The following is a 22,083-nucleotide window of genomic DNA, read 5'->3' as shown; positions in this document are numbered from 1 at the left end:
AGCGAGATCATATGTTCAGATTAAAAATATGTATTCATATAATAACAAAGTGGCTATATTGACATACCATTTGGCCTTATTTTAATTCTATAACAGCGCGTACGTTAGAAATGATGGTGCCTAACATATGTTCTTTTAAAAGGAAATTCCCCTAACCAGTGCTTAAACCTTCTCCCACTCTGCTCGAAGGTGAGGGAGGGGTACATCCGTACATGGGCTGCTCACTGTCTGTTTGTATATGCGCAAAGAGATAACAAATTAGGTATTTCGGAAATTCTTTTACTTAGTCCATAGCTCTAATTATCACACGCCATCGTTCTTGCATATAAACGACAAATTTTTGTGAGCAAAAAATTAAGGGTGGTCAATCCTGCCTTTCTTTTCCGCCTTCTCCGCCTACTTTTTGGCGGGGTGTCCCCTGACTGAGTCCTGCCAAACGCCGATACTTGATCAGAACAAAGGTCTGGAAATGACAACATACTGCCTCGGAAGCAATGATATGATGTGCACACATGCAGCAGTTGCTATCGCTCATATCGCACCGTTGCGGAATTCCCACAGCGGGCCAAATAACGTGCATGCGCATAGACAACATCCGAGACGCCTATGAACAATGCTCGCACACTTTACCAGTTTACCCCTCATTTCGCCCTCAGTTGCCGCTTAGGCGGAAAGAGAACTGGGCGTACGTAGTATATACACACATACTTCAACTCGGCTGACGCGAAACGAGGCAGTCGCTCACTTTGGCGCTCATCTTTCCGGCCACCGCCGAACAAGACCACAAGGCTGCGCCACGGCGCCACGCTGCGCGACTGCGCCCCCGCGCGCGCTTCCCGTGACGTAACGTGACGTCAGTGATTGCTTGCCCCTCGATTTGTTCGCCACCGTGGCTATTTAGTTGACGTAAGCAACATGAGCAATCGCGAAAGATCCGCGATCGTGTGAAGTTTGGCGGTGTTGCTAGTGTCCGATCACGTCGGCATAGCTCGAGGGCGTTTACGCGCGCTTCGTTCCCGCTGCTTGCTTACAAGGCGCGTAATCATCCACCTGAGAGCCTGTACCTGCTTGCACGAACGCGGGCAGGACAATGAACGTCTACGTTCTTCTGAGCCTGGCCATTGTGTTCTTGACAACATTCGTCGAGAACGGTACGTAGACCTTTCCCCATTGTCTTAAGGTGCGTCGCGACATCCTGCGTGGCTCGTTTAGGTGCCTATTAGTATCCGGAAAAACGCATGAATCCGCTCACGCATTTGAATGTATGCGGATTCGATTGTACGCGGGAAGTAGCTTTTCGAGGAGGGTCAATGAGCTGTCCATTGATCCGTCTTGCTACCGCGCGAGTGATTTGCTTCGTACTCACGCGGAATAAGCTATAATCTGCGGAAACATTTTGTTGTTAAATTCACCCTCAAGTACATTGCTTGAAATCGGACCTACCTAGAATGGGTGTTAGGCCTTGCAGCGTTACGGTCTTATCGGGAGAGAAACGCAAAACGTGTGAATATCAGCACTGTATAGTCACTTGATCGGGGTGCGTATCATTCTCTTCTGTGCGTAAACCGACTGTCGAGAAGGAATGAATCACGTAGACAGTTTCCAGCTGTCATGCCGCTTAATTTGTTTACATGGTCGTCGCTACGCACGCCCTCCTCCAGCCGAAGGAGCTTGTCTTTACGTGATCCCGAGCTGGACAAGGTGCCACTTCGTTAACGATTCTTGTGCCGTATGGTTAGGCACGCGTTTTGTCGTTAATTTTTGCAGTTGACATCCCCTTACAGTTGGTTCTCGTGTTAAAGACGCCGTAGTAAATCTAAACCTTGAATATCTTGCTCCACACAAACATTTGTCGTTGGTCGTCGTGGCTTTTGATACGAATGACTTTTATCTTTATCGACTCGTTTGCAAAACGGACTGCATCGTGGGCATACAATAATGTCGTGGGTACTTTCACATCGGAAAGTATCCGTAGGCAGGTGCCACAATCTGCAGTTATGTCATGGAAGAGCCCTACGCTGGACTGCTGCTATCGAAAAAGCAGGAAAACATTGAATCAAATGAATGACTTATATGCATGTTACACGTTTTGATAAACATTTGCCACTGCCATAATAGGTTAAATAAAAATGTAGTGTTGTCGAATACCTACTCTCACAGGTAATTTCGCTCGCCTGTTTTGATTCGTGATAGCACGCGGCAATTGCAATACTGCGCAGAACCTAGCCCTTATCACCGCCTGCAGGAGTCTACAAGTTACCAACCATCTGAATAACATACCTCATGCAAATGTTTGCTTGATTCAAGCTAATTTGTAACTTTTACAAGCATTAATGTTGACACATTTGGTCATACTTTTAAGTGCTGCATTGTCGCGAGATTTCGATGAAGGCACTTTCAAGAGCAACATGCTTTTCATTAGAAGATAACGCGGCCTGTGTGTTTATTGTAAAGCTTGTTTTCTTGGAATTGAACTACTGTTCAGAGCACTAGTTATCGGGAAAAAGAATCTGTCATGCACATATGTGCTCTTACCTTCCTGTTAATTCCAGCTCTTGCCACAACATGCACCAGAGAAGTTTTCGACATAACCCAGTACTTCACTTGCCCGGGACCTGTGGACAGACCAACAGAGCGATATTGTTGTGGCACCAAGAAGTTCCGATACTGCTGTGATCTAAACAACTACTCAGATGCCATGTAAGTGCCCTCAGTGTCACACCCAACATGCCATCTTTATGTGCAAGTGTGGCATGCATGTTTATTGACATCCTAGAGAGATCAGTAATACTAATTTGGGAGGTTAGTAATGCTAATATAATACTAATACGTATCTGCATTTCATCTTTCTGGCATATTACTTGTGGCTATGCTGTAACAGAGCATCACTAATCTGATTTGCTTGTGAAACACTATTTTTAACATCTGCAAGTAGTGTGCCCAACTTCACCAGCCCTTATGAACATACTAACTCATTTAGACACAGCTGTGCTTTCATCCGACAGTCATGTGTTATGTGCTGCATGAAACTATTGTTTACAAAAGCCTAACCGGTCGGTTGCAGTGACGTGGTAGCTTAGGCATATTCCCACTTGCCTGCAGTTGTGCATACAAATTTGGTGAACAATCTTGTGTTTCAAGCGGTATCAAAATGCATACATGCCTGTGTACTGACACATTGGCATGTGTACACAATATCCGTGGATCAGAATTCACCTGGAATCCTTTAAGCCACACTAAGTTTTTATTACATTGCCACTGACTGAATTAACTCCCATTGTACAGCTTTTTCTGAATGCACTCTTTCTGTCGCATTGTGAAGTCTCATTTGGCAAAAGCCAGTTTTATTTCTTTTACTCTTTACTCTCACCGTGTATTCTTTCTGGAATAATTGTGTTAATGTCTTCCAATTAACATAAGCCATGTTGCTTTAATATATTGCCTCTCTGTTTTAACCTGTATTTCGTTGTCTTTTTAGAAACTTGGCGTTCCCTTGTTTTTTCTATTCTTTCTTTCTCTCTTTGCGACACATTCCGGGGCTCAAGTTACAAGCACGGCTACAAAAACAAAGACCGAAACAAGTTATTTAACGATGTTCATTCCCCCAAACGGATTATCAGGTGATAATCACCATCCGTATTGTTGTCTTCATTGGTGCTTTCTTACCCTGTGGCTTATGACTTGCTAGCCGCCGCTGTATGAAAGTTTGTTTTCTTATTGGGTTTGTTTTTGCTGCCATGGCTTATTGCTGTGTGCGTGTATGCATTTCCTTTGTGTGCTTTCACCTGCTCACGTGAGTCTGAGATCACAACGGAAGTCGCTACAACCACGGTGGCCGTTTTCGACGGGGGCGAAATGCAAAAATGCTTGTCTACTTGGGTATAAGTGCACGTTAAGGAACCCCAGGTTACTGAAATTAATGTGGATTCCCACACTATGGCATGCCTCATAATCCTCATATCTTGACTTTGGCGCATAAAACCCCAGGATTTTTGACTTAATGAAAGTCAGTGCAACCTGTGTGTGTAGTGAATTTGTCTATAATTTATTTTTGCGAGTAAGAAAATTAATTGCAGTCATCTTGTACCAATAACCAAGATATCTGTGTTTGAACACCAATTGTGCCTTGTGTGCACTGTTGTGGTGTGCATGAAGTGAGCAAATGTCCAGATAAGGAAGTACACATCATGTCTTCATGGCTACTGTTCCAATGAGGTTGTACTTAGTCCACCTTTGTGCCTACTACCTACGCTGGTGCCTAGCCGGAATTCAGCCTATATGCAGCAAATCAAGCCCGGGGGTGCAGTTCTCTATAAATAGTACCTGACATTGAATACAGCATGGAAAAAAATGATATTGCCCTGTTCAGCTGCCAAAGGGAGCCTTGTTGGCAAATACTTTCAAATTTGGATTTGCATGAGCACTTCGAAAATGGCAGTTAACTGAGGGATACCAAAGAGAAATAAAGTATTGTTTCAAAACTCTATATTCATTAGTTTTACAGAAAGATGTTGATGAATAGAAAAGAAATTGAAGGCCAAACTTTAATTTCTTTTAATTGCCAGCTGAATCCTCAACGCTGGTACATCGGTGACATCGTGGATTTCAAAGTGTAATATTGTGTTTGAGTTGTCGTGCTGGAGCAGAATTGCTCACACCAAACCTGGCCAAGTTCTGTCTTTGGCTCCTGTAGATTACAATGTAGTTCATTTTTACCAATAAACAATTAACTAGACCCGAAGAGGCTGTGAAAATTCCGTGACATCTTGGCGAACTGGTGCAGAAATTTCAAGGTAGTGTCACCACCTCTTTTTCATTGTTGTGCCTTTCCTAGCTCATTGAGCCTACTCTTACACAGTAAAAGTGATTTTTTATTATTGTAAAAGCATAACTTACCAATACAGGGGGGGGGGGGGGTATTCTGTAAGAATCCACCTAGTGGACTGTCCACTTCGGCTGTCGCGATTCGCTCCAGCACCATGAGCGTGAAGGTGCCAGCCAGTCTCCTTACGCTCATGCTGCTGGAGCCAATGGCGACAGCCAAATTGGACAGTCCACTAGTAGATTATTACAGAATACACCTCCCCCCCTCCCCCAGCTCAACCTCTTTTTTTTTTTTATCCATTCAATTGCTTGTTATGGTCACATGGCCAGAGTTCGATGGCAGTGCTGGAATTCGGAACCCTCAACATCACGGTAGAACCAAAGCACATATATGAACACAGCTTTTTGAGTATGTTCCCCAAGCCACACATCTGACTTTTCTGAAACCAGAACATGACTTGGCAGCATTATGTATGAGAGGGAGGGGGGGGGGGAGCAAGGTAGTGAAGCTGAACCAGAGATTTAGCTTGCTGTGCATTGCATGTTCCTCAATGCCACTATTCCCCTTTCTAACCTTGCCCTACCTTCCCACACAGTTTTCCATTCTGCTTGTAAAATCTGGTCACCTACGCAGCATGTGTTCAACTCGGAATTTCGTGGTTGCTGCAAAATACTGAATTATTCTTGGAGCGTACGTTCAGCTGAGCATCATTGACTCTTCCTTTTAGGCTTGCAATTATATTTCTTTTGCTCTTATTGGTAGTAAGTGCTGCTTTTCTTGCTGTTTTGGTGCATGCTTGTGTGAATGGGCTGATGTGACCTTACTGGTGCCAAAATAGAGCATGAGTAGTCTCTCTCTGTTACTTTAGCTTTTGCCATCTTAAAGACCAACTACAACATAATTTGAGACTGCGTAACAAAGCTAGCTTCAGATATATAGATATAGAACAGCCTCCTTGCAAAATTTTTCGTTTCAAATAAAAGTATATGCACCATGAAAAGCTAGGAAAAATACATGTTTTTGTTACGGAGACTTGGAATAATGCTGGAGTTACCGCTCGCTTGAAATGATGCAGAACCAGAATGTTGAGAACCAGTGAATGGCAACTGGTTATGACCTCAAAAGATGGGCAGCACACTGAAGATCTTGGAGGCCATGTTTTTGGATCTTCAGCATATCTGCTAACCGCCAGGTGCCTGTGTGTGCGTAGGTGCTATTTAAGGGCCTATAATTAAGCAGAAAAAACAAACATTAACAATGCTGCAGCTTTGCCAAAATTGCTGATAGAATATGCTGCTTATTCAGATTACCAAACAAACCATAATTTCATTGCAGTTGGCCTTTAATTTTTATAGTCTTTGCAAACATTTATGTGCTGTATCGTCATGAAAGCAGTGTTATGCACAAGTATTGGTATAAATATATATATGCTTGCACTTTCAGAGACATGTCTAAATTAGCAGGTGCTGGCTTGCAAGTTTAACAATTTCCATCAGGAAAAATGTCCACCTGACTTGCTAAGTAGATGTATAAAAAACCAGCACAGTCTGTTGTATCAGACTTGGCACTGGCATTAAAAGTGGGTTCGAACTAAAGGAAAAGCCTTAGCCTAGAGCCAATGTCTCAACAAGGGAGCTTGTCTTTCTCTGGTTTTTGTTGCCCTGACAGAGACAAGTTCTCTTGTCGAAATGTTGGCTCTGGGCTGAGGCTTCCCTTGTTCAGCCATTGATTATTAATGCAAGTGTCAATCTCTGTGCAACATTTTTGTTGTCCACCATCATACTATGGCACACTCGCTTAACCACATATCCCGGAGGTTAGTGGTGTGAGGCTGAATAGATAATTTGAAGTGTCTGGGTAATTAAGATGTACACATTGAGTAATTGAATTGTAAAAGTTGTTGAAAGCCTTTTCATTTTCTCTATCGGGAATGCGGAAGTTTTTTATGTCTTTTACATGTGCACATCACATAATGGCTGAATCAAGCGACATGAAACTTGGCAATGTGTTGTTTGCTTTATAAGAATGCGCTTGTTTTGTTTTAATGAAGAAAAGGAGACATCATGTAAGAGATTTTGTATTCGTGGCCAGGGCACAGTGGAGGTTGAGACAGGTCCGTCATCTGTCTCCCTCTCTACACCGGTGGATTCTTTGTCCCTCGTTAAGAGTAAAAGAAATAAATGAAATGTTGACCACTTGTATCTACCATACGGCAACAGCAGGCATAAAGCCAATCAAGGAAAATTGAGAAGGGCTTTTTAAGTAACACCCAAACTGCACATTTATTTTGGGAAAATGCAACTTGAGAAAGCAAAGTGGTCCTGGTATTCTTTGCGTCCTAGGGCTTCGTCAACTAGGGCAGCAGGTCCTTATGCAGAGATTCTATTTATCAAATAAACAATGTTCTGATGTTGGGCTCGCACAGCAGCTGTGCCTATTATGAAAGATGAGTTATTGATGGGTGAAAAAAATTACGGAAATTGGGTGGATGGCGGCTGTAATATAGTTAGGGAAAAAATAAAGGCAATGGATAGAGATGCTGTCATGGGAAAGGAAGTAAATCGAGCAGTGAAGAGAGAATTAAAAGAAAGATGTGGGATATGTTTGTTTAAAGGAGGAAGGAAGGATGTTAAAGACATTCTTAAAGGAAAGTGACACACACGACTGTTAACAGTTAAAGATATGTGGAAGGGGAGGAAATATATTAAAGATTCAAAGAATGATAATGATTGTGTGCGTGAAACTGCCAAGAAGATCCTTCACTGACATAGCCATAACTTGCACCTTGTGAAAAGAAAGCTTCCCAGCTCAAAGTGAGGAGGTTCACTTCAAGGAAGCACCTCAGCAAAGAGAAGGTGGGGACATGGATAAAAAGGATAATGAAGGAGGGGGAGACATATGTGCTCTTCGAAGGGCTCTTGCCACTGCACTCGTATGGCACGTTCACACTGTCAGTTAACAGGTTGTGCGCCCGACTGTGACTGGGGACCAAGGATCGTCTCGCGGTGACCAATGTTCATTCCGGCAAGCACGATTGCCCTTTGTTATACTGGAATGTCTCGCGATTACTGCGTTTGTGTCTGTTTGCACTGCCATCACCACGTAAAATAACCATCAGTGTGTTTCGATGTCCTGCTCCCGTGCCACTGATTGGTTCAGCAGCTTTGCAACTGTAGTAGTGTGATTGAAAAATCGAGCGGTGAACAAGTGACCCAAAACAGTCAGTTTTCATCCAAAGTGACCATTTGCGACCAACTTGTTTGCATGACCTCTGCGAGTTGCCAGTGCATACCTGCCAAGTCTCCCGGATTACACGGGAGACTCCTGGATTTGGACCATTTCTCCCGGTTGTACGGTTGACAGGAAAATATCCCGGAAATTGCTATTGTGTCCCGTTCCCGCGTCCAGCGCTTTGTCAGGCCACATTGGCAAAAGAAACAAACAATCCAACCCAATCTAATCCAGTTAGAAGTTCATCGTGCAAAACATTGTTAAAGGGCAGCTGAAGCACTTTAAAAAAAAAGTGAGCTTTGAACGAATTATTATAGTTTTTCACCCCCTGAATACGAAAATCATAGTTTAACAGGCCAGAAGTCACCTCTAGTTGCTTTAATTTAGTAAAAACAAGCCGCAGTGTCTGCGCGAGACGCCACAGCTAGTTTAACTGGCTCTGATGGCGAAGGCGATCGTGACATCATCATAGGTATCGGCGAGGAACGTGATTCGAATAGAGCGCTCACGTGACCCCTGTATTGACGTCATCCTTGCGCCCGGTCTTTCACCGCTACGCTCGGCGCCCGAAGGGGGCGGAGCTTCAATGAAAATTTAAACCGCGATTGTGGCGCTGCTACGCGCATAATCGAGAAAATAACTTCAGAAGTTGAATTACACTGTGTCAGCCTTCCAAAACCCGGTAAATCTTCCAAGTCTAAAACCTCTTCAGCTTCCCTTTAAGAAAGAAGTAGGGAAACCCTATACATGCGCTATTTCGTTAACCGCAGAGCCACTTCTTACGCTGATGGGGTAGTTGGGTGCCCTAGTGGTCCTAGTCTCAATAAGCTAGGCAGCGAATGCCGCCTTCCGCAACTAGCAACACTAGACTCTTCATCGTTCTCCTCGGCGTCAGCCGCTCTGGCATTGCGTAGGCCTACGGTCAGTCATAGCTTTAAAAGCAAGGAGCGCTAGCGCAAAAAGTATCTTCAAGTAGTATCTTCAAGTATCTTTAATGTAGTGCTCAGCCGAAGTGACGCTGGGTATTTTGTTGATACCACAGAGAAATGCAGAGTGCGAGCAGCAATTTAACATGGTGAAATATACAAGGACGGAGTGTCGCTCGTCCATGTGTCTCTCGTTCAAGACGCTGGGAAACGTCAACCTCGCAAAATGTGAAAGAAATGCAATTTCTTACAATCAATCAATCATTATCTGAAGAATTTTTGAACACCCGTTGTGGTTGCTTAGTGGCTTTGGCATTGCGCTGCTAAACACGAGTTCGTGGGATGAAACCTCGGCCGCGGCGGCCGCATTTTGTTGGCGGCAAAATGCAAAAACGCCCGTGTACCTTATATTTAGGTGCACGTTAAAGAACACCCAGGTAGTCGAAATTAATCCGGAGTTCCCCACTACGGCGTTCCTCATAATTAGATGGTGGTTGTGGGATGCAAGACCCGAGAATTGAATGAAATTTTAAAGAAGTTTTGAAGGCAAAATTAGCAACAATGAAATGCTTGCAAAAGTGCGACCTTGATGTTCATGTGGTCATTTGTATATCTGTAAATAAAATTGTAATGAAGTTCCTCTGGGTGTACTTGAAAATATCTACAAATGGGGGGGGGGGGGGATCGTGTAATCGACGACCCCCCCCTCCGCTCGGCCGGAAGATCTCCCGGATTTAGTTTCTCCGAAGTTGGCAGGCATGCCAGTGTGAATGAACCCATATTCTGTTGCTGACTATATATAGTTCATTGACACTCTGTTCTATGACCTTTGTCTGATTATGTTCTGCATTGCAGCTAGTGCTGCAATGCTAATATTGAGGAATTGTTTGTCTTCATACGCACAAATACCATATTTTTGCAAGTATGTCCTATGTCAATGTTCACAAATTTTAATTGCAAAGCATAGGTGCAAGTTATACTAGAATTTTTCTTTTAGGTGCATCTTCATCGCAATGCAGGTTGCATTGCTGCAACGCGATTGCTGATTGAAGCAGTAATGAGGGTGCAAGTTGTATAGGGGTGATTCCTGAGTGTGAAAATCCTGCAACTCACTGTCAAAAAATGTGAGAATCCTGTAACTTACTGTCATGAATTACATAGTGCTACGTCATATGAATTGCATAGTGTTTGCTTGCTCTTTTTGTCATAATGGCCACGCTTGTCATCTCGAACATGTGGCTGTCGCTGTCAATGCATGCATTGTCCACATCTGTGTTTCTTAATATTTGCGCGGCTGTTGCTGCTGTGCATATTGGTGCAATGCCTTCCTCTCGACTTCGTTGCATGTAGTGGCTTCCTGTCGTGTCATTCCAGTAACTTTAACTGCATTTGCTTCGCTCAGTGAACAGCACTTATCCACTTATATGCTGACTGCACTCTTCTTTTTTTTTCTTTGTTTCTGTCTCATTGCAGCAAGTCTGTGGGAGTAATCATCGGCGTGATCATAGTGATCATCATAGCCGTAGTGGTGGTTGTCATTGTTTCCTGCTTCTGCTGTAGCTGCTGTCTCCTGGCCAGGCGGAGACAGCAAAGGGGCCGAGTCCTTGGTGAGTACTTATGCCAACTTTAAAGTACTAGTACTAATGCATGTGCTTGATGTTGTAGCTCTACCACGTGCTCCTCACATGTAACTTGATGGAACTTAGCAAGTATGAAGTGCCTATGAGGTATTTTAATTTTGGTACTAAAGTTGATCTCTCAATGTCAGACCTGGCGTCCATTAGCGTGACATTGTGACACAGCAAAACTTGCTAATGCCGTGTGAAAATAGAGGTAGATGTTGCTTATGTTAAAGAAATGAGTGCTGAGCTTATTCTGGCTGCACTGGCGACTGGCAGCCGCAGCTATCGCAGCAGCAGAGCGAATCAGTGTGTCATGACACATCCACCTCCTGGGTACCAAAACCAAGACTGGTTAGCAGAAACAGGTATTATAGTAAATTATTTAGGGTGCTCTGACACTTCCTAGTATTCCTTCTAGGTTTAAAGAGTTTGAATGCAATACAATGACAATTCAACAATGTAATGTCAGTACTAGTTTAATGCAGTGTAACTAACTTTATTAACTGCTTCACTGCAATTACAAATGGGCATGTTACCTCGTTGCAGCTGGTACTGCATTTTCACAGCAGTTCTGCCAATCCTGACCTGGGCTTGCATATTTGTTTTGAAACCTTTTCTCTTGTTAAAAGTGCCATTGCCTTATAGCTCAACATATCATACATGCTACAATGTTTTGATACCTCAAAATTCAGATTTAAGCATGGGAAACTTAACGCATATCTTATAGTAGCTTTTTTGATATGCTAAGCGAGTTTCCAGTTGTGGATATTTCAGGAAACGAATTCCTCAACATTTCAAATTTCTTTTGTGCAAAAAAAAAAGAAAATACTCGCTGCACAAGTTCTAATTTTCCTTGATGTGAAACTTTGTTTGCAAATTACAGGGTTAAGCACTAATCTTAATACTTCAAGTTGGCTTTAAAAGGCCCCTAAACCATCTCTGACATTTTGAATACACATGTAACGCCTATCGTGTGCAGAACACCGTGACGATCACATTTAGTGAACATGGCAGCGCGCTGCGGGGAAGCTACAAATAAAAAAACAAAAACAATCCCCTGCCCCCTTCTGGGCTTTTCTGGCCCTTTCTTTACACATCATGACGCCAGCATGGTCATGCGCTTGATGTCACCAGGGAAAAAGCTGTCAATTACCAGTAAAAACCCGCAAATAATACGGACCTGCATATAATGAGGTGTTGTTTGGGGATAGCAATAACGAAAAAAAAAATTTTAATTTTTCATCCGCATATAATGCGAGTGAAGAAAAACTCGCAGAAAGCATTTATTTGCATTGCAGTTAACATTCAGTCCTCGTTCGTTTCACTGGCACTGTCTCCCGATAGCCCCTTCTTGGAGATATCTTCCCACAGAAAGTCATCTTCAGTGCCGTCAAGTGCGTTGGCGATGCTGCATTTCTTAAAAGAGCGACTGACGAGCTCCTCAGGGATGCTGGCCCATGCATCTGCAATCCAGCTACAAAGCACCGCTGAAGAAGCCCGTTTCAGCCGTCCGGTAGCCGTTACTTCCGGGTCTCCTGACCTCATCCACTCTTGGTAGCAGCACTTGATCCGGTCCTTAAAAGGCTCGTAAATGCAAACGTCCAGCGGTTGCAACTGGGATGTCATCCCAGCTGCGAACGCTCTCCTCGGTGACGCCGAAGTGCCACCCTGCGGCGCAATTTTCAGTGGTCTCGGTAGATAGAATAACTTTCCTTTTAAAGGCAGCTGGGTACTGATTTCGCGGTCCCAACATCGTGCGAGATAGACTAGTGAACGTGCAGATTCTTGGCGTGCGTGGCCAAAATGGCGCCCGTTGAAAGCAGCAGCAGCCTACAGACGCCACTGCAAGATGACGCATCCTCCGCTACGAGTCTTGATGATGATAGCACTGAGCAAAAACAAAGCCTAAACTGCAAATTTTAGGCTGAAAACTTTGGAATCCGCAATAATACGAGGCAGAAATTTTACATAATAAAATTTAGAAAAAAAAACCCGTATTATATGCGGGTTTTTACGGTAGTCAACTGGCAAGGGACAAGAGCACCAGTGTGATCTAAGCAGGCTGTGTTTTCAGTGAAGAGAGGGAGTCGTTCATTGTGCACCACTAATCTTTCCATGAAGCTTCCGTTCAGTTGGTGATGTGTGGAGGGCGATCAAAGATTGACAATGAAGAAACCCGTCTTGACACAACTTGTAGTTTTCACTGCCCTGCATGCGAGTCAATGTGGAGTGCATTGCGAGGTGGAAAGAGCATGTGTGGGGAGGATATTGAAGGCGAGCAGTAAAACTAAGTTGCTTCGCAGTCATTCATCAAATTTCCTGTAACTTTGTTACTATGGCATCATTTCCTTAAGTATGTTCAGCATGGCAGCTGTATGTTCGTCGTAGTCTGGTACACTCCTGCCACTACATAAGTTTTTAAGCTTGGAGTGGTTTAGGGGCCCTTTAGTATTAGCCTTTCATGGGCCCTTAATACTTTCAAACCATTTTAGAAGTATTCAAAGCAAGCTTCAATCCATTTTAAAGCTATTTTGGAAGCTAATTAATAATGCTTCTCAGTATGAAAGTAGTTGTTGAAGGAATAAATTTACATTCTGTGTCTGAATGAGAAATTGAGTGAGAATCAAGGAAAATGTTCCCAGTGAAGTTGTTCATATTCTTGTTAAAGCCATCTGTCACAAATTCAGTAGGCTGCAGGGACCTTATGGCACTCAGAACCTTGTAATTGTAAGTGTGCGAGTAATTGCTAAAATTATTTGACGACTATGTACATGGCTGCCCTAAGGTCATGCAACATGGCAGGCTGTGCATTGACTGCACCAAGATGCGCCACATAGACTTGATCTTGGCTTTCTGCAAGATGTGGATATCTGTGACATTTCAGGATGATCCAAGATTTGCAGCACCAAGGTTGCACATTATGTAATTGGAGCTTTGGTCTCTCTCATTTTGAAAACTTTTGTACTGGCATTTTTCTCTGGGTTCGACAATCCTTGTGAGGTGCGATTCTATTAGAATCATCCGAGCGGAAAGAGTGAATGGAGGGAGTTTTAATTTTCGCACTCACAGCTCTTTAATCTGCAAGCATGTTGTTTAGTGTGCACCTGTTGAGTCCGTCAGTGGTGGGATTTGCGTAATTTTTTATTCTAGTGACTTGCTTCACAAATGACAGCTATCACACATCCTCTACTCATCTTTCCGGATATGTGACACTATATGTCTATCCGTGGTTTTTATGGAAGTGCCTGCAACTTAACCGTTTCAGGGTCAATATTTATTAACCTCTTCTATGCCTTGGACGAGCTGGGTTTGTCCACGTGTTTCTGGCAAAAAAGGCTCATCTGATGAGTTGAGCTCGTCAGCGGTACGTTGCGTTTTCTAGCAAATGCCATGGACGAGCCTAGTTTTGTCTCGGCGCTTAGTCATGCTTTTGATAGGTGGCAGCGCATAATGCACTGTACAGTGCAAGCATAAAAAAAATTTATTCTTTCTGAGGAGGTAAATTGTATTGACAACTCGGGTCTTTCAAAGTAATTAGGCCATTTTAGGTCAGAATTCAGGACAATGGCATGACACGGAAGGGGTTAATGCAGATTCGAGTTTTTAGAGTGACTTATTTCAAGAACAAACTTATTTTTTTAGCAACATTGAAACTACACAAAATATTATACATGGTTTATTTTTCAATATATAAACGAACTCTAATAGGTTTTTTTATAGATAAAGCTAAATTCACGCTTATTTTTTAGTCATCAAAATACGCTTGAACCAACCAAGGCCAATATTTTGAAACATTCTATTTAATTTTCCATTCTTATCATATGCCTTACCAAGTGGCTAATCCTGGCAATGATCGCAGTGCTGCGGCCTCCAAAGCCACACACAAGCCAATGGCAAAGAGCAAAAAGAACAGAATATGAAGTTGATTGACAGAAAATACGGCCCCAGCACATATGATCATAGTGCTAACAGGGGTGCCATCTGAGCACCTGCAGGTGTATTCTGTGGTTGCACACCTGTGAGAAATTTACAGTAATCATTTGCTGGATCGCTAAACTATATACAACCAGATCTTGCATGTCTCTTGAAAAGCGACGCATGCATGGCAGTATCTTCAGTTAATAAGAGCCCACCTAAGTAATCGCGCACCTATGGGAGAACCATACGAGCAATCACCTCACGGTAACAGAGAAAAAAATGAGCTAGAAATCGGTTATTACAATGCCGATAGTTTTAAAACGGTGTGCACAATAATAGTGAATCGAAAGCACACAAGTGTAGACGTGAGCAAGCAGCAGTAAACAAGGTGAAGTGTAAATACTCCTAGGCCAGTGTAGTGGTAAGCACCATAGCTCGAAGTGAAAAATCTGTTCTGGCAGAGCACATCAAGTTTTTTTTAGAACTCGCAGGAAGTAGCAGCATCTCCGAGACAGCAGTTCATTCCAAAAGAGTGCATCCTTTCACACGTTTGGTTGCCGCTGTACATGTGTGTCTTTGACCATTTGGGACTTAAGTGCGGTGGTGAACATGTCTGATTATTTGTACATCATGCAAACACATGCCAAAAGAGACAGAGTCAACGAGGCACTACGTTTTGTGACCTTTTCTCTATGTTTCTGCATTCTTTCTGTGAAGTAGGAGGCGGCCAGACAGGAGGTGCAGCAGCCACAGCAGCACAGCCCATGGTGCCTCCAACGGTGACGCCGTACGCTCAGCAGCCGTACCCTCAACAGCCATACCCTCAGCAGCCGCCAGCCAGCTACCCAGTGCAGCCGGCACCGATGGTACCTGCCATGCCTGCTCCTGGGTTTGGCTATTACGCGTCACCATATGGAAATCCACCACCGTACACGGACACTGTGATGCCCGTGCAGCAGCCGCCGCCCATGCAGCAACCTCCGTTCAACCCTAGCTACCCAGCAAAGTGAAGGAGGAGAGTGCATGCGTGCGGTGTGAAGTGTGACATCCTGAACCATGGACTGGCGTCAAGGTTGGTTCTGGGGCAGGTGGCCAGCATTAGTAGTGATGACATTCAGGCTATGTTTGACACTGTTGTAGGTTTGTCACGTGGTCTTGATTTACAAAGGAGTGTGCGGGCACATGATTTGTCTTTCCTTGTAATGTATGCCGAGTATTGGACTGTATCCGAACAAGTAGTGGCAGGAGTCACACAGGAGCTGCCATACTTTGTAGCTACACCCTGACACACACAGTGATGCACGGGGAGAACCATTGCGGAAATCATGGAAGCAGTTATTGCACTTAATGTCCATTATTGGGATGTTGGGTGAACTCGGTCGTCAGTTCATATTGCTGTGAATGTGTATGCATTGGCTGTTAAATGTTCATGGAAACAATACTCTGGGAAGCCCTTGTCGTGGAATTTGTGGCATTGAGAGCACAGTACCTTCCACAGAATTGTTGTACAACCATTTACGTATCATGGTGCCAGATATCTCCAATGGTGACACTATGGACATGATAAAATGTCTACAGACAGTGCAGCAAATGCACGTCGAGATGCGTAACAGACTGCAGTACTGTATATTGTGCACATGCTGCGTGCAATCTGTCACTGTCCTTAATTTTAGTAGTCTAGCTGTCGGACGTATACACACGTGGAGACTGTTGGAACTTTTTGGTATTGAAGGTCAGAACCTCACTCATTTTTACTTTTAAGACATTTTGTGATGTTTTTAGTGAAGGTTTCTCTATTCTAGTGGCATTATGGAGCTCACTTTGTCATCTTCTTTACAGTGCAATCAAATGCTCGGGGAGAATTCTGTGTGCTGCAATTTGCCATGTTTCAGCACATACTTACTTAAATCTACCTAATTTTGCTTTGTCACAGTCAATTTGTTACTGCCTCTTAAGGTTTCCTCGATGCATAGTTTTGAATATAGCAGTGAAGAGCGAGCAAGAAAAGTAGATTAAATAGCAAATGGCACTTGCAAGCTCTTATAAACTTGGCAAAACAAAGAGATGCAGTAGATGGATACTTGTGAAAACAAAGGTGAAGCGGGGTTGGACTTTCAGCATGGTGCCAGTGTTTTTACAAGTGGAGATCTTTCTGTCGCAGTCATTCAAGAGAAGTATGCTTGCCGAAACATTGGCACTGGGCTGAGTGTGCACCCATGCTCGTTAAGTCCAAGTACAGGCCTTGTCCTCCCCCTGTGGTCTGAAAAAAATGAGTTTACATCACATCAGTCGAAGGTATTCAAAGTGACCTTTGTGTTCTTGCTTCGAAGAAGCTCCCTTTGCATTCCAGACTAGAATCCTTTCTTGGAAGCCTTTCTTCTTTGTCAGGGATTTGTCAATCTAGTGAGCTTAGGTTGGGAAGAAGTGATCGTACAAAAAGAGGTAATGATGGTTTCAAGAAACCCACTACTGATGGTAGGGATTTCACTGCACAATCCATTCCATCGTGAGGGAACATGCAACCTAGTAGCATACTTATATATAGCCAGTAAGAGGGCATAATTTCAAGCTATAGGCCAAGGATTGTGTGCAGTGCAAGAAGTCTGTTGGTGCAACATAGGGCTAACAAGTGTCTGTACACTTGTTGCACGTGTTCCCACATGTTTTTTGTTTAACTTACCCCAGTTTGAAACGGGATGCAGTGAGGCGAGAGTACAGCAAGTTCTGTCCAGTCTACGGCAATCTTTTGTCCATTGTATTCTTGCCACATAGCAGTCATATACAAAGTGCTTTTTGGTTTCACAAACTTGTTTTCTCAACATAGGTGCAAGGCAGTATGCTCTCTTCAAACTTAATGATTTTATCCACTTTAGGGCCATCGAGAACAATGAATCGGTTGTTACAGCCATTGGTAACTCGCAGTCTTGTCTCGACCTTTATGCAGGGCATTGGGGAGTGGCTTCAATTTTCCGTGTAGTTTACATCATCAGCTGAGACTCCTCCTTAAAAAATTTTTTTTGCATCGTTGTACTCTGACAGTGTCTCGTTAATGGTCTGCCGTAATGTTTTATGGCAGCAATTTGGAACACACACAGACCAAGTGGCTCCCCTGACTTTTCCACTTTATATTTCGGTTGTTGGCTAAAAGGCCCTGAAGTCACCCTCGCCACTACACTGAAGATGATAGGTGCGCACTTTATGCACGTAGGGGGAGGGGGGCTGAGAACATACAATCATTGTGAGACCTCTGTGCTTGTGGTCACCTGTGTTTGCGGCTGTGTTTCTTGCCAAGTTTGTTTTCGTGCCAGAGAACTGTAAAATACTCTTCAGGGTAGGTCTAATTCTGTTGACCGCTTACGGGGGCCCACCGTGGTATGCGCATTTTGTAATAGTTAAGTACAGTGAGTCAGAACAGTGATCGATGTCTGGTGCATTTTAACTTGCAGATATTGTTGCTACCTGCTGATCTGCATTCTGAGAGTTCCTGTTTGCATTCTTGAATCTTTTATAAAGCCTGTGGTGGCTACAGCTAAAGCTGATGAGTTTGGGAAATGTTTTTGTAATCAAAATGCAGTGACTGAATGTACCATTTGCATCTGAGCAACACAAGGACTGTGACTGCACTTGCTTATATTGCGTGTAGCGTACAGCTGCCTTTGATGCAAAAACTAATTTTCTTGAAGAACTTCTGCTGTCTTTCAGCAGTTTATTTATGTACTGTTTATGTGTTTGCAGCGTAATTTTGCTTTAGAATGACTTGCAAACATAAACTCCATGCTGTAGACATAACCAGTCCATTCACACATTTGCAGCCTCTAAAGTGTGCACGAACCATGCTTCACTACATACATGTGAACACTGCAGTAAATCCCTGTGGTTCACCTCATTCCCCAAGTTTTGACTAGCACAAATGGCTGCTCTTAGACTTATATCATGATGGTGCTGTTATCTTGCTTTTTGTGTGTCCAACATTGCTGTGCGAGCATTGTTTTAGACATTTTAGCTTTTCTTTTTATCAGAAAAAGAATTACGATGCTTTGTGTTTAGCATAATGACCACATGTGCCAAATTAGAAGTAAAAAAAAAAATCTGCCTCTTGTGTGATTACGGGAAAGAGAGTTGGTTTGCCATTGTTAGCTGCATACTTTGTTGGCTTAATCTTAATCTTCTGTTAATCAATACCTGCACTTGTTTCATTTGTGTTGGCACTTGCCGCGTTATCAATTCGTGCAGTGGCTGGAGTCATGTTGCGTCGGAGGCTGTTTGGTAAAGAAGTACTCAATCTTGGCTTTTAGAATTGGAAATACTCTTTGGATTGTGTTTAATCCAAGGTATTGAAGGAAATGAAGTAAAATATGTGCCGATATCCAGTAGTTGCATATCTAGTTTGTCTTAATGTGTTACAAACACACTGCAATAAGGTGCCTGCTCTGTGAATCTTGGGTTTCGACCCAATAGCACCACCTGATTTTTTTATGCTGTGGTATTAAGACAACGTTTAGGATGGCCCTAAAGTACTGTTGGCTTGTTTGTTTTTCTCATGTTGATCCACATTGTGGCAGCACACAAATATGGAAACTGCATCTGGGCACGCTAGTGTTGGGTTAAAAACATTGAAGAGGATTGGTACTTTTCACGTAATACATGTACTGCATCCCCTTTTTCTTTGCTTGTTTGCTCACATGAAAGATTTGGTTGCTGTTTTGTCTGCAAGCCATTTAGAATCCTTCGAGGCTAGGTCACCAAAGGACAATGAACATGGTTTTGTACAACGACATGCGTTTATATTTTATGTTGTATGTGATTTGTTTAAAAGGTGATCTATGCTTGTAAGGAGAAGTGAACTGCTTCTTGTTCTTTTGCTGTGACTGGTTACTATATTGATGTGCTTTTACTTTTAAGGTAAGATTGTTGCATATTCTGAAATGTGCAATGTTTCTGTTCTTGCGCATGGTCACTTACCTTTTGTTGGGCTGGCTGGTCAGCTCAACACAAAACGACTACACCTTAAAAAAATTTTACACCCTTTAGGATTTATCTTGTCGCACAGCAATAATGGCCATCAAGCTTGCGTGCAATTTGTTTATTTAATGCTCTGCATCTTATACTTTACCGTTGTGAATGCTATGGCGCTCTGAGATGCACACGGCATTCCTGACGAGAAAGTTCCTGCACAGCATTGAAGGACGCATGTGCACGTGAAATTGATGAGGATCATTTTTGTAGGACAGGATAAACCCAAATAGCGTAAAAAGTTTTTCATGCTAACCATTTATCTTTTTCTTTTTATTTGCATTAATAGATAATGCTCCTCTCTCCCTTCCCCCATCTCCCCAAGGTCTTCAATGCCTTTTGCTAGTCATTCAGTTCTGACAATTGCGGCAAACGTTTTTGTTTCTTAAGCCTGCTTTCTTAGCTGAAAGTGATTCGTAATTTCATGACCTGGATGTTTTCCTTCATGTGGTTTTCTGGTCTGTGTATCGGAAGTAGGAAAGTTGAAAGCACTGTAACAAGAACAAATAACACATGTGCCATTTAATTATACACAAACTACTTGACGAGGTTTAGAATTTCTATCAGCCGTGTTCACATCTACCTTTGTCAGTTAATTGACTGCATGGTACGTTCACTTTTCAAAAGTTTGTGTTCAGAATGCCAATTTGTCACATTGTTGGTGGTTTTTGCTCCAATAAAATGTATACAAGAAATTTTAATTCCCCTTTTTACATTGAAACCCTGGTGCTGCGTTTCACAGGTGTCGAACGAAACTTGTGCGACTGCACACTGCATAAGGATGAATAAAGTGCATTCTACATGGTGGGCGCAAATGAGAACTTCAGCTGCAGCAACACTACAGTGTTTTTCTATTCCTATGACTCGTCCGAAGACAAACAAAAAAAATTCCAGCAGAGCCAATCTTGCGATGACTGTTGACAAATGCAATTAGCATTCATGCAATGTAGCTACACACAATATTTCTGAAGACAGCTTTATTTACAATGTGTGGTGGGGGAAAGTTGGCTAATAATGCTACTAATTGCACCACAGTGGCATTTCTTACCATAGCGTTTACACCTTCGGATTCCGAGAAGGAAGCTTCACTCAATGTGGCCGCCAAACTGCTGCCAGTTTTGTACTACTGGCACTAGAATTGGAGGTTAGAAATTAACTATAGTGCAATTGCATAGACATCTTTGTTAGGTGTAAAATTTTTTGTCAGCTAGAAGAGTGCACATTCCCACTTTTATCAGCTGGACGTGTAATTTTCTTTTGTTTTACTAGCGAGAGTGATGTTTCAGGGAATAGACAGAAGCAGCCTGCCAAATTGGACGAAGTAGGCCGAGAATGGTAATGGCAATAAAGGTTAAAAGGGCAATAATTTTTTTATTCGCCGCCCAGGGGTTGCCGGACGTCATCGTGTCCGACAATGGCCCCGCTTTCGCCAGCACAGAGTACCTGGCCTGGCTGACAAAGAACGGAATTCGCCGGATGATGGTTCCGCCGTACCACCCTGCTTCAAGCGGTGCAGCCGAGCTCGGGTGGTACAGACAATCAAGGACAAACTGAAAAAGAATATGGCCGGGGTGACGTCACACGATCGTCACAGATACTGGTGGTATATAGAACTTTGTCTTTGGTCAGCAGTTGCTGCAGGTTGTGACTCTTTAAATGTGTGCATCCAAACTTTGCAACATAATCTTCCACTGTAATGCAGCTTTGGACTAGAGCAGAATATTTTTAGCTAATTTGCAGTTCACTCTACTTGTTAGTTTAGATGCAGGGTATAATGATGCAGCAGATACTATACTCGGACAAGCCTCTGTCTGCCATGAGACACGATATACTTATCCTACCTTGTACAGAGAGAGAAAATATAGTAAAGACGAAAACTTATTTATTTTTATTTACAAAATAATGCAGCCCTTTCAGCAAGGTCCAAGCAGGAAAGAGCATTTTTGGATATCGAGTAATTAAAAAAAAAAGGCACATCAATTGTTATACAGGTAGTCAACAAGATAAGGCCTTGATCAAGCACGCTCAGGAAAACGCTTATATTTTTTTATAGCTGGTTCTTTTGGTGACGTCACGCGCTGACCGTAGTGGCCAGCAGGGGGACTCGTGAGACGTGTGTATATCTTGCCGAGATTGCAGAACCATGGGCGACGAAGGCAGGAAATCAGTTCCCCTGCAACCATTTAGTACATATATACAATAGAGCGACCTCCGACACATGCCGCCGCTTTCGCACTCGCAAAATTAAGCTTTCGATGATTAAGCTTACAGAAGATTTGCATAATGGATCCAGGCACTGCACTGTTCGAGTGTTGGATTAGTGCCAATCGATTTGAGTTTATGCTCGCCTTATCTAACGATTCTTTTCTAATGCTATTTCTTTTCGTGCTTCGTAAGTGACCCGCGCGGTGCTCCGTCCTCGCTATCACCGGAAATGATCGGTCGTGAACTGTGAATGATAAGATTGGAATCGAAGCGATCGAGCGAAATGAAACCGTTCGTTATAAGTACGTATAACGAACGGATTCCATCCTGGTGCCGGTGTAAT

General features: G+C 43.1%; 1 protein-coding gene across 3 annotated transcripts; it reads left to right on the top strand.

The window, feature by feature from the left end:
• Positions 1-928: 928 nt before the first annotated feature.
• Positions 929-20,230, top strand: LOC119461022 (protein shisa-5). Of its 3 annotated transcripts, none has more exons than XM_037722199.2 (5): positions 929-1,151; positions 2,553-2,700; positions 3,546-3,620; positions 10,456-10,589; positions 15,243-20,230. In XM_037722199.2, the coding sequence occupies exons 1-5, from the start codon at positions 1,091-1,093 to the stop codon at positions 15,530-15,532; spliced, it is 708 nt and encodes a 235-aa protein (XP_037578127.1). In that variant the 5' UTR covers positions 929-1,090; the 3' UTR covers positions 15,533-20,230. The 3 variants fall into 3 exon arrangements, with proteins under 3 accessions (XP_037578127.1, XP_037578126.1, XP_037578128.1); XM_037722198.2 differs by having other exon boundaries at positions 933-1,151; positions 15,240-20,230; XM_037722200.2 differs by lacking the exon at positions 3,546-3,620 and having other exon boundaries at positions 943-1,151; positions 15,240-20,230.
• The last annotated feature ends 1,853 nt before the right edge of the window (positions 20,231-22,083 follow it).

The sequence above is a fragment of the Dermacentor silvarum genome, chromosome 8 (assembly GCF_013339745.2).
Source record: "Dermacentor silvarum isolate Dsil-2018 chromosome 8, BIME_Dsil_1.4, whole genome shotgun sequence".
In the NCBI taxonomy this organism is placed as follows: Eukaryota; Metazoa; Arthropoda; class Arachnida; order Ixodida; family Ixodidae; genus Dermacentor; species Dermacentor silvarum.
The sequence above is the reverse complement of the archived record's forward strand: the minus strand, read 5'-3'. Positions and strand labels throughout refer to the sequence as shown.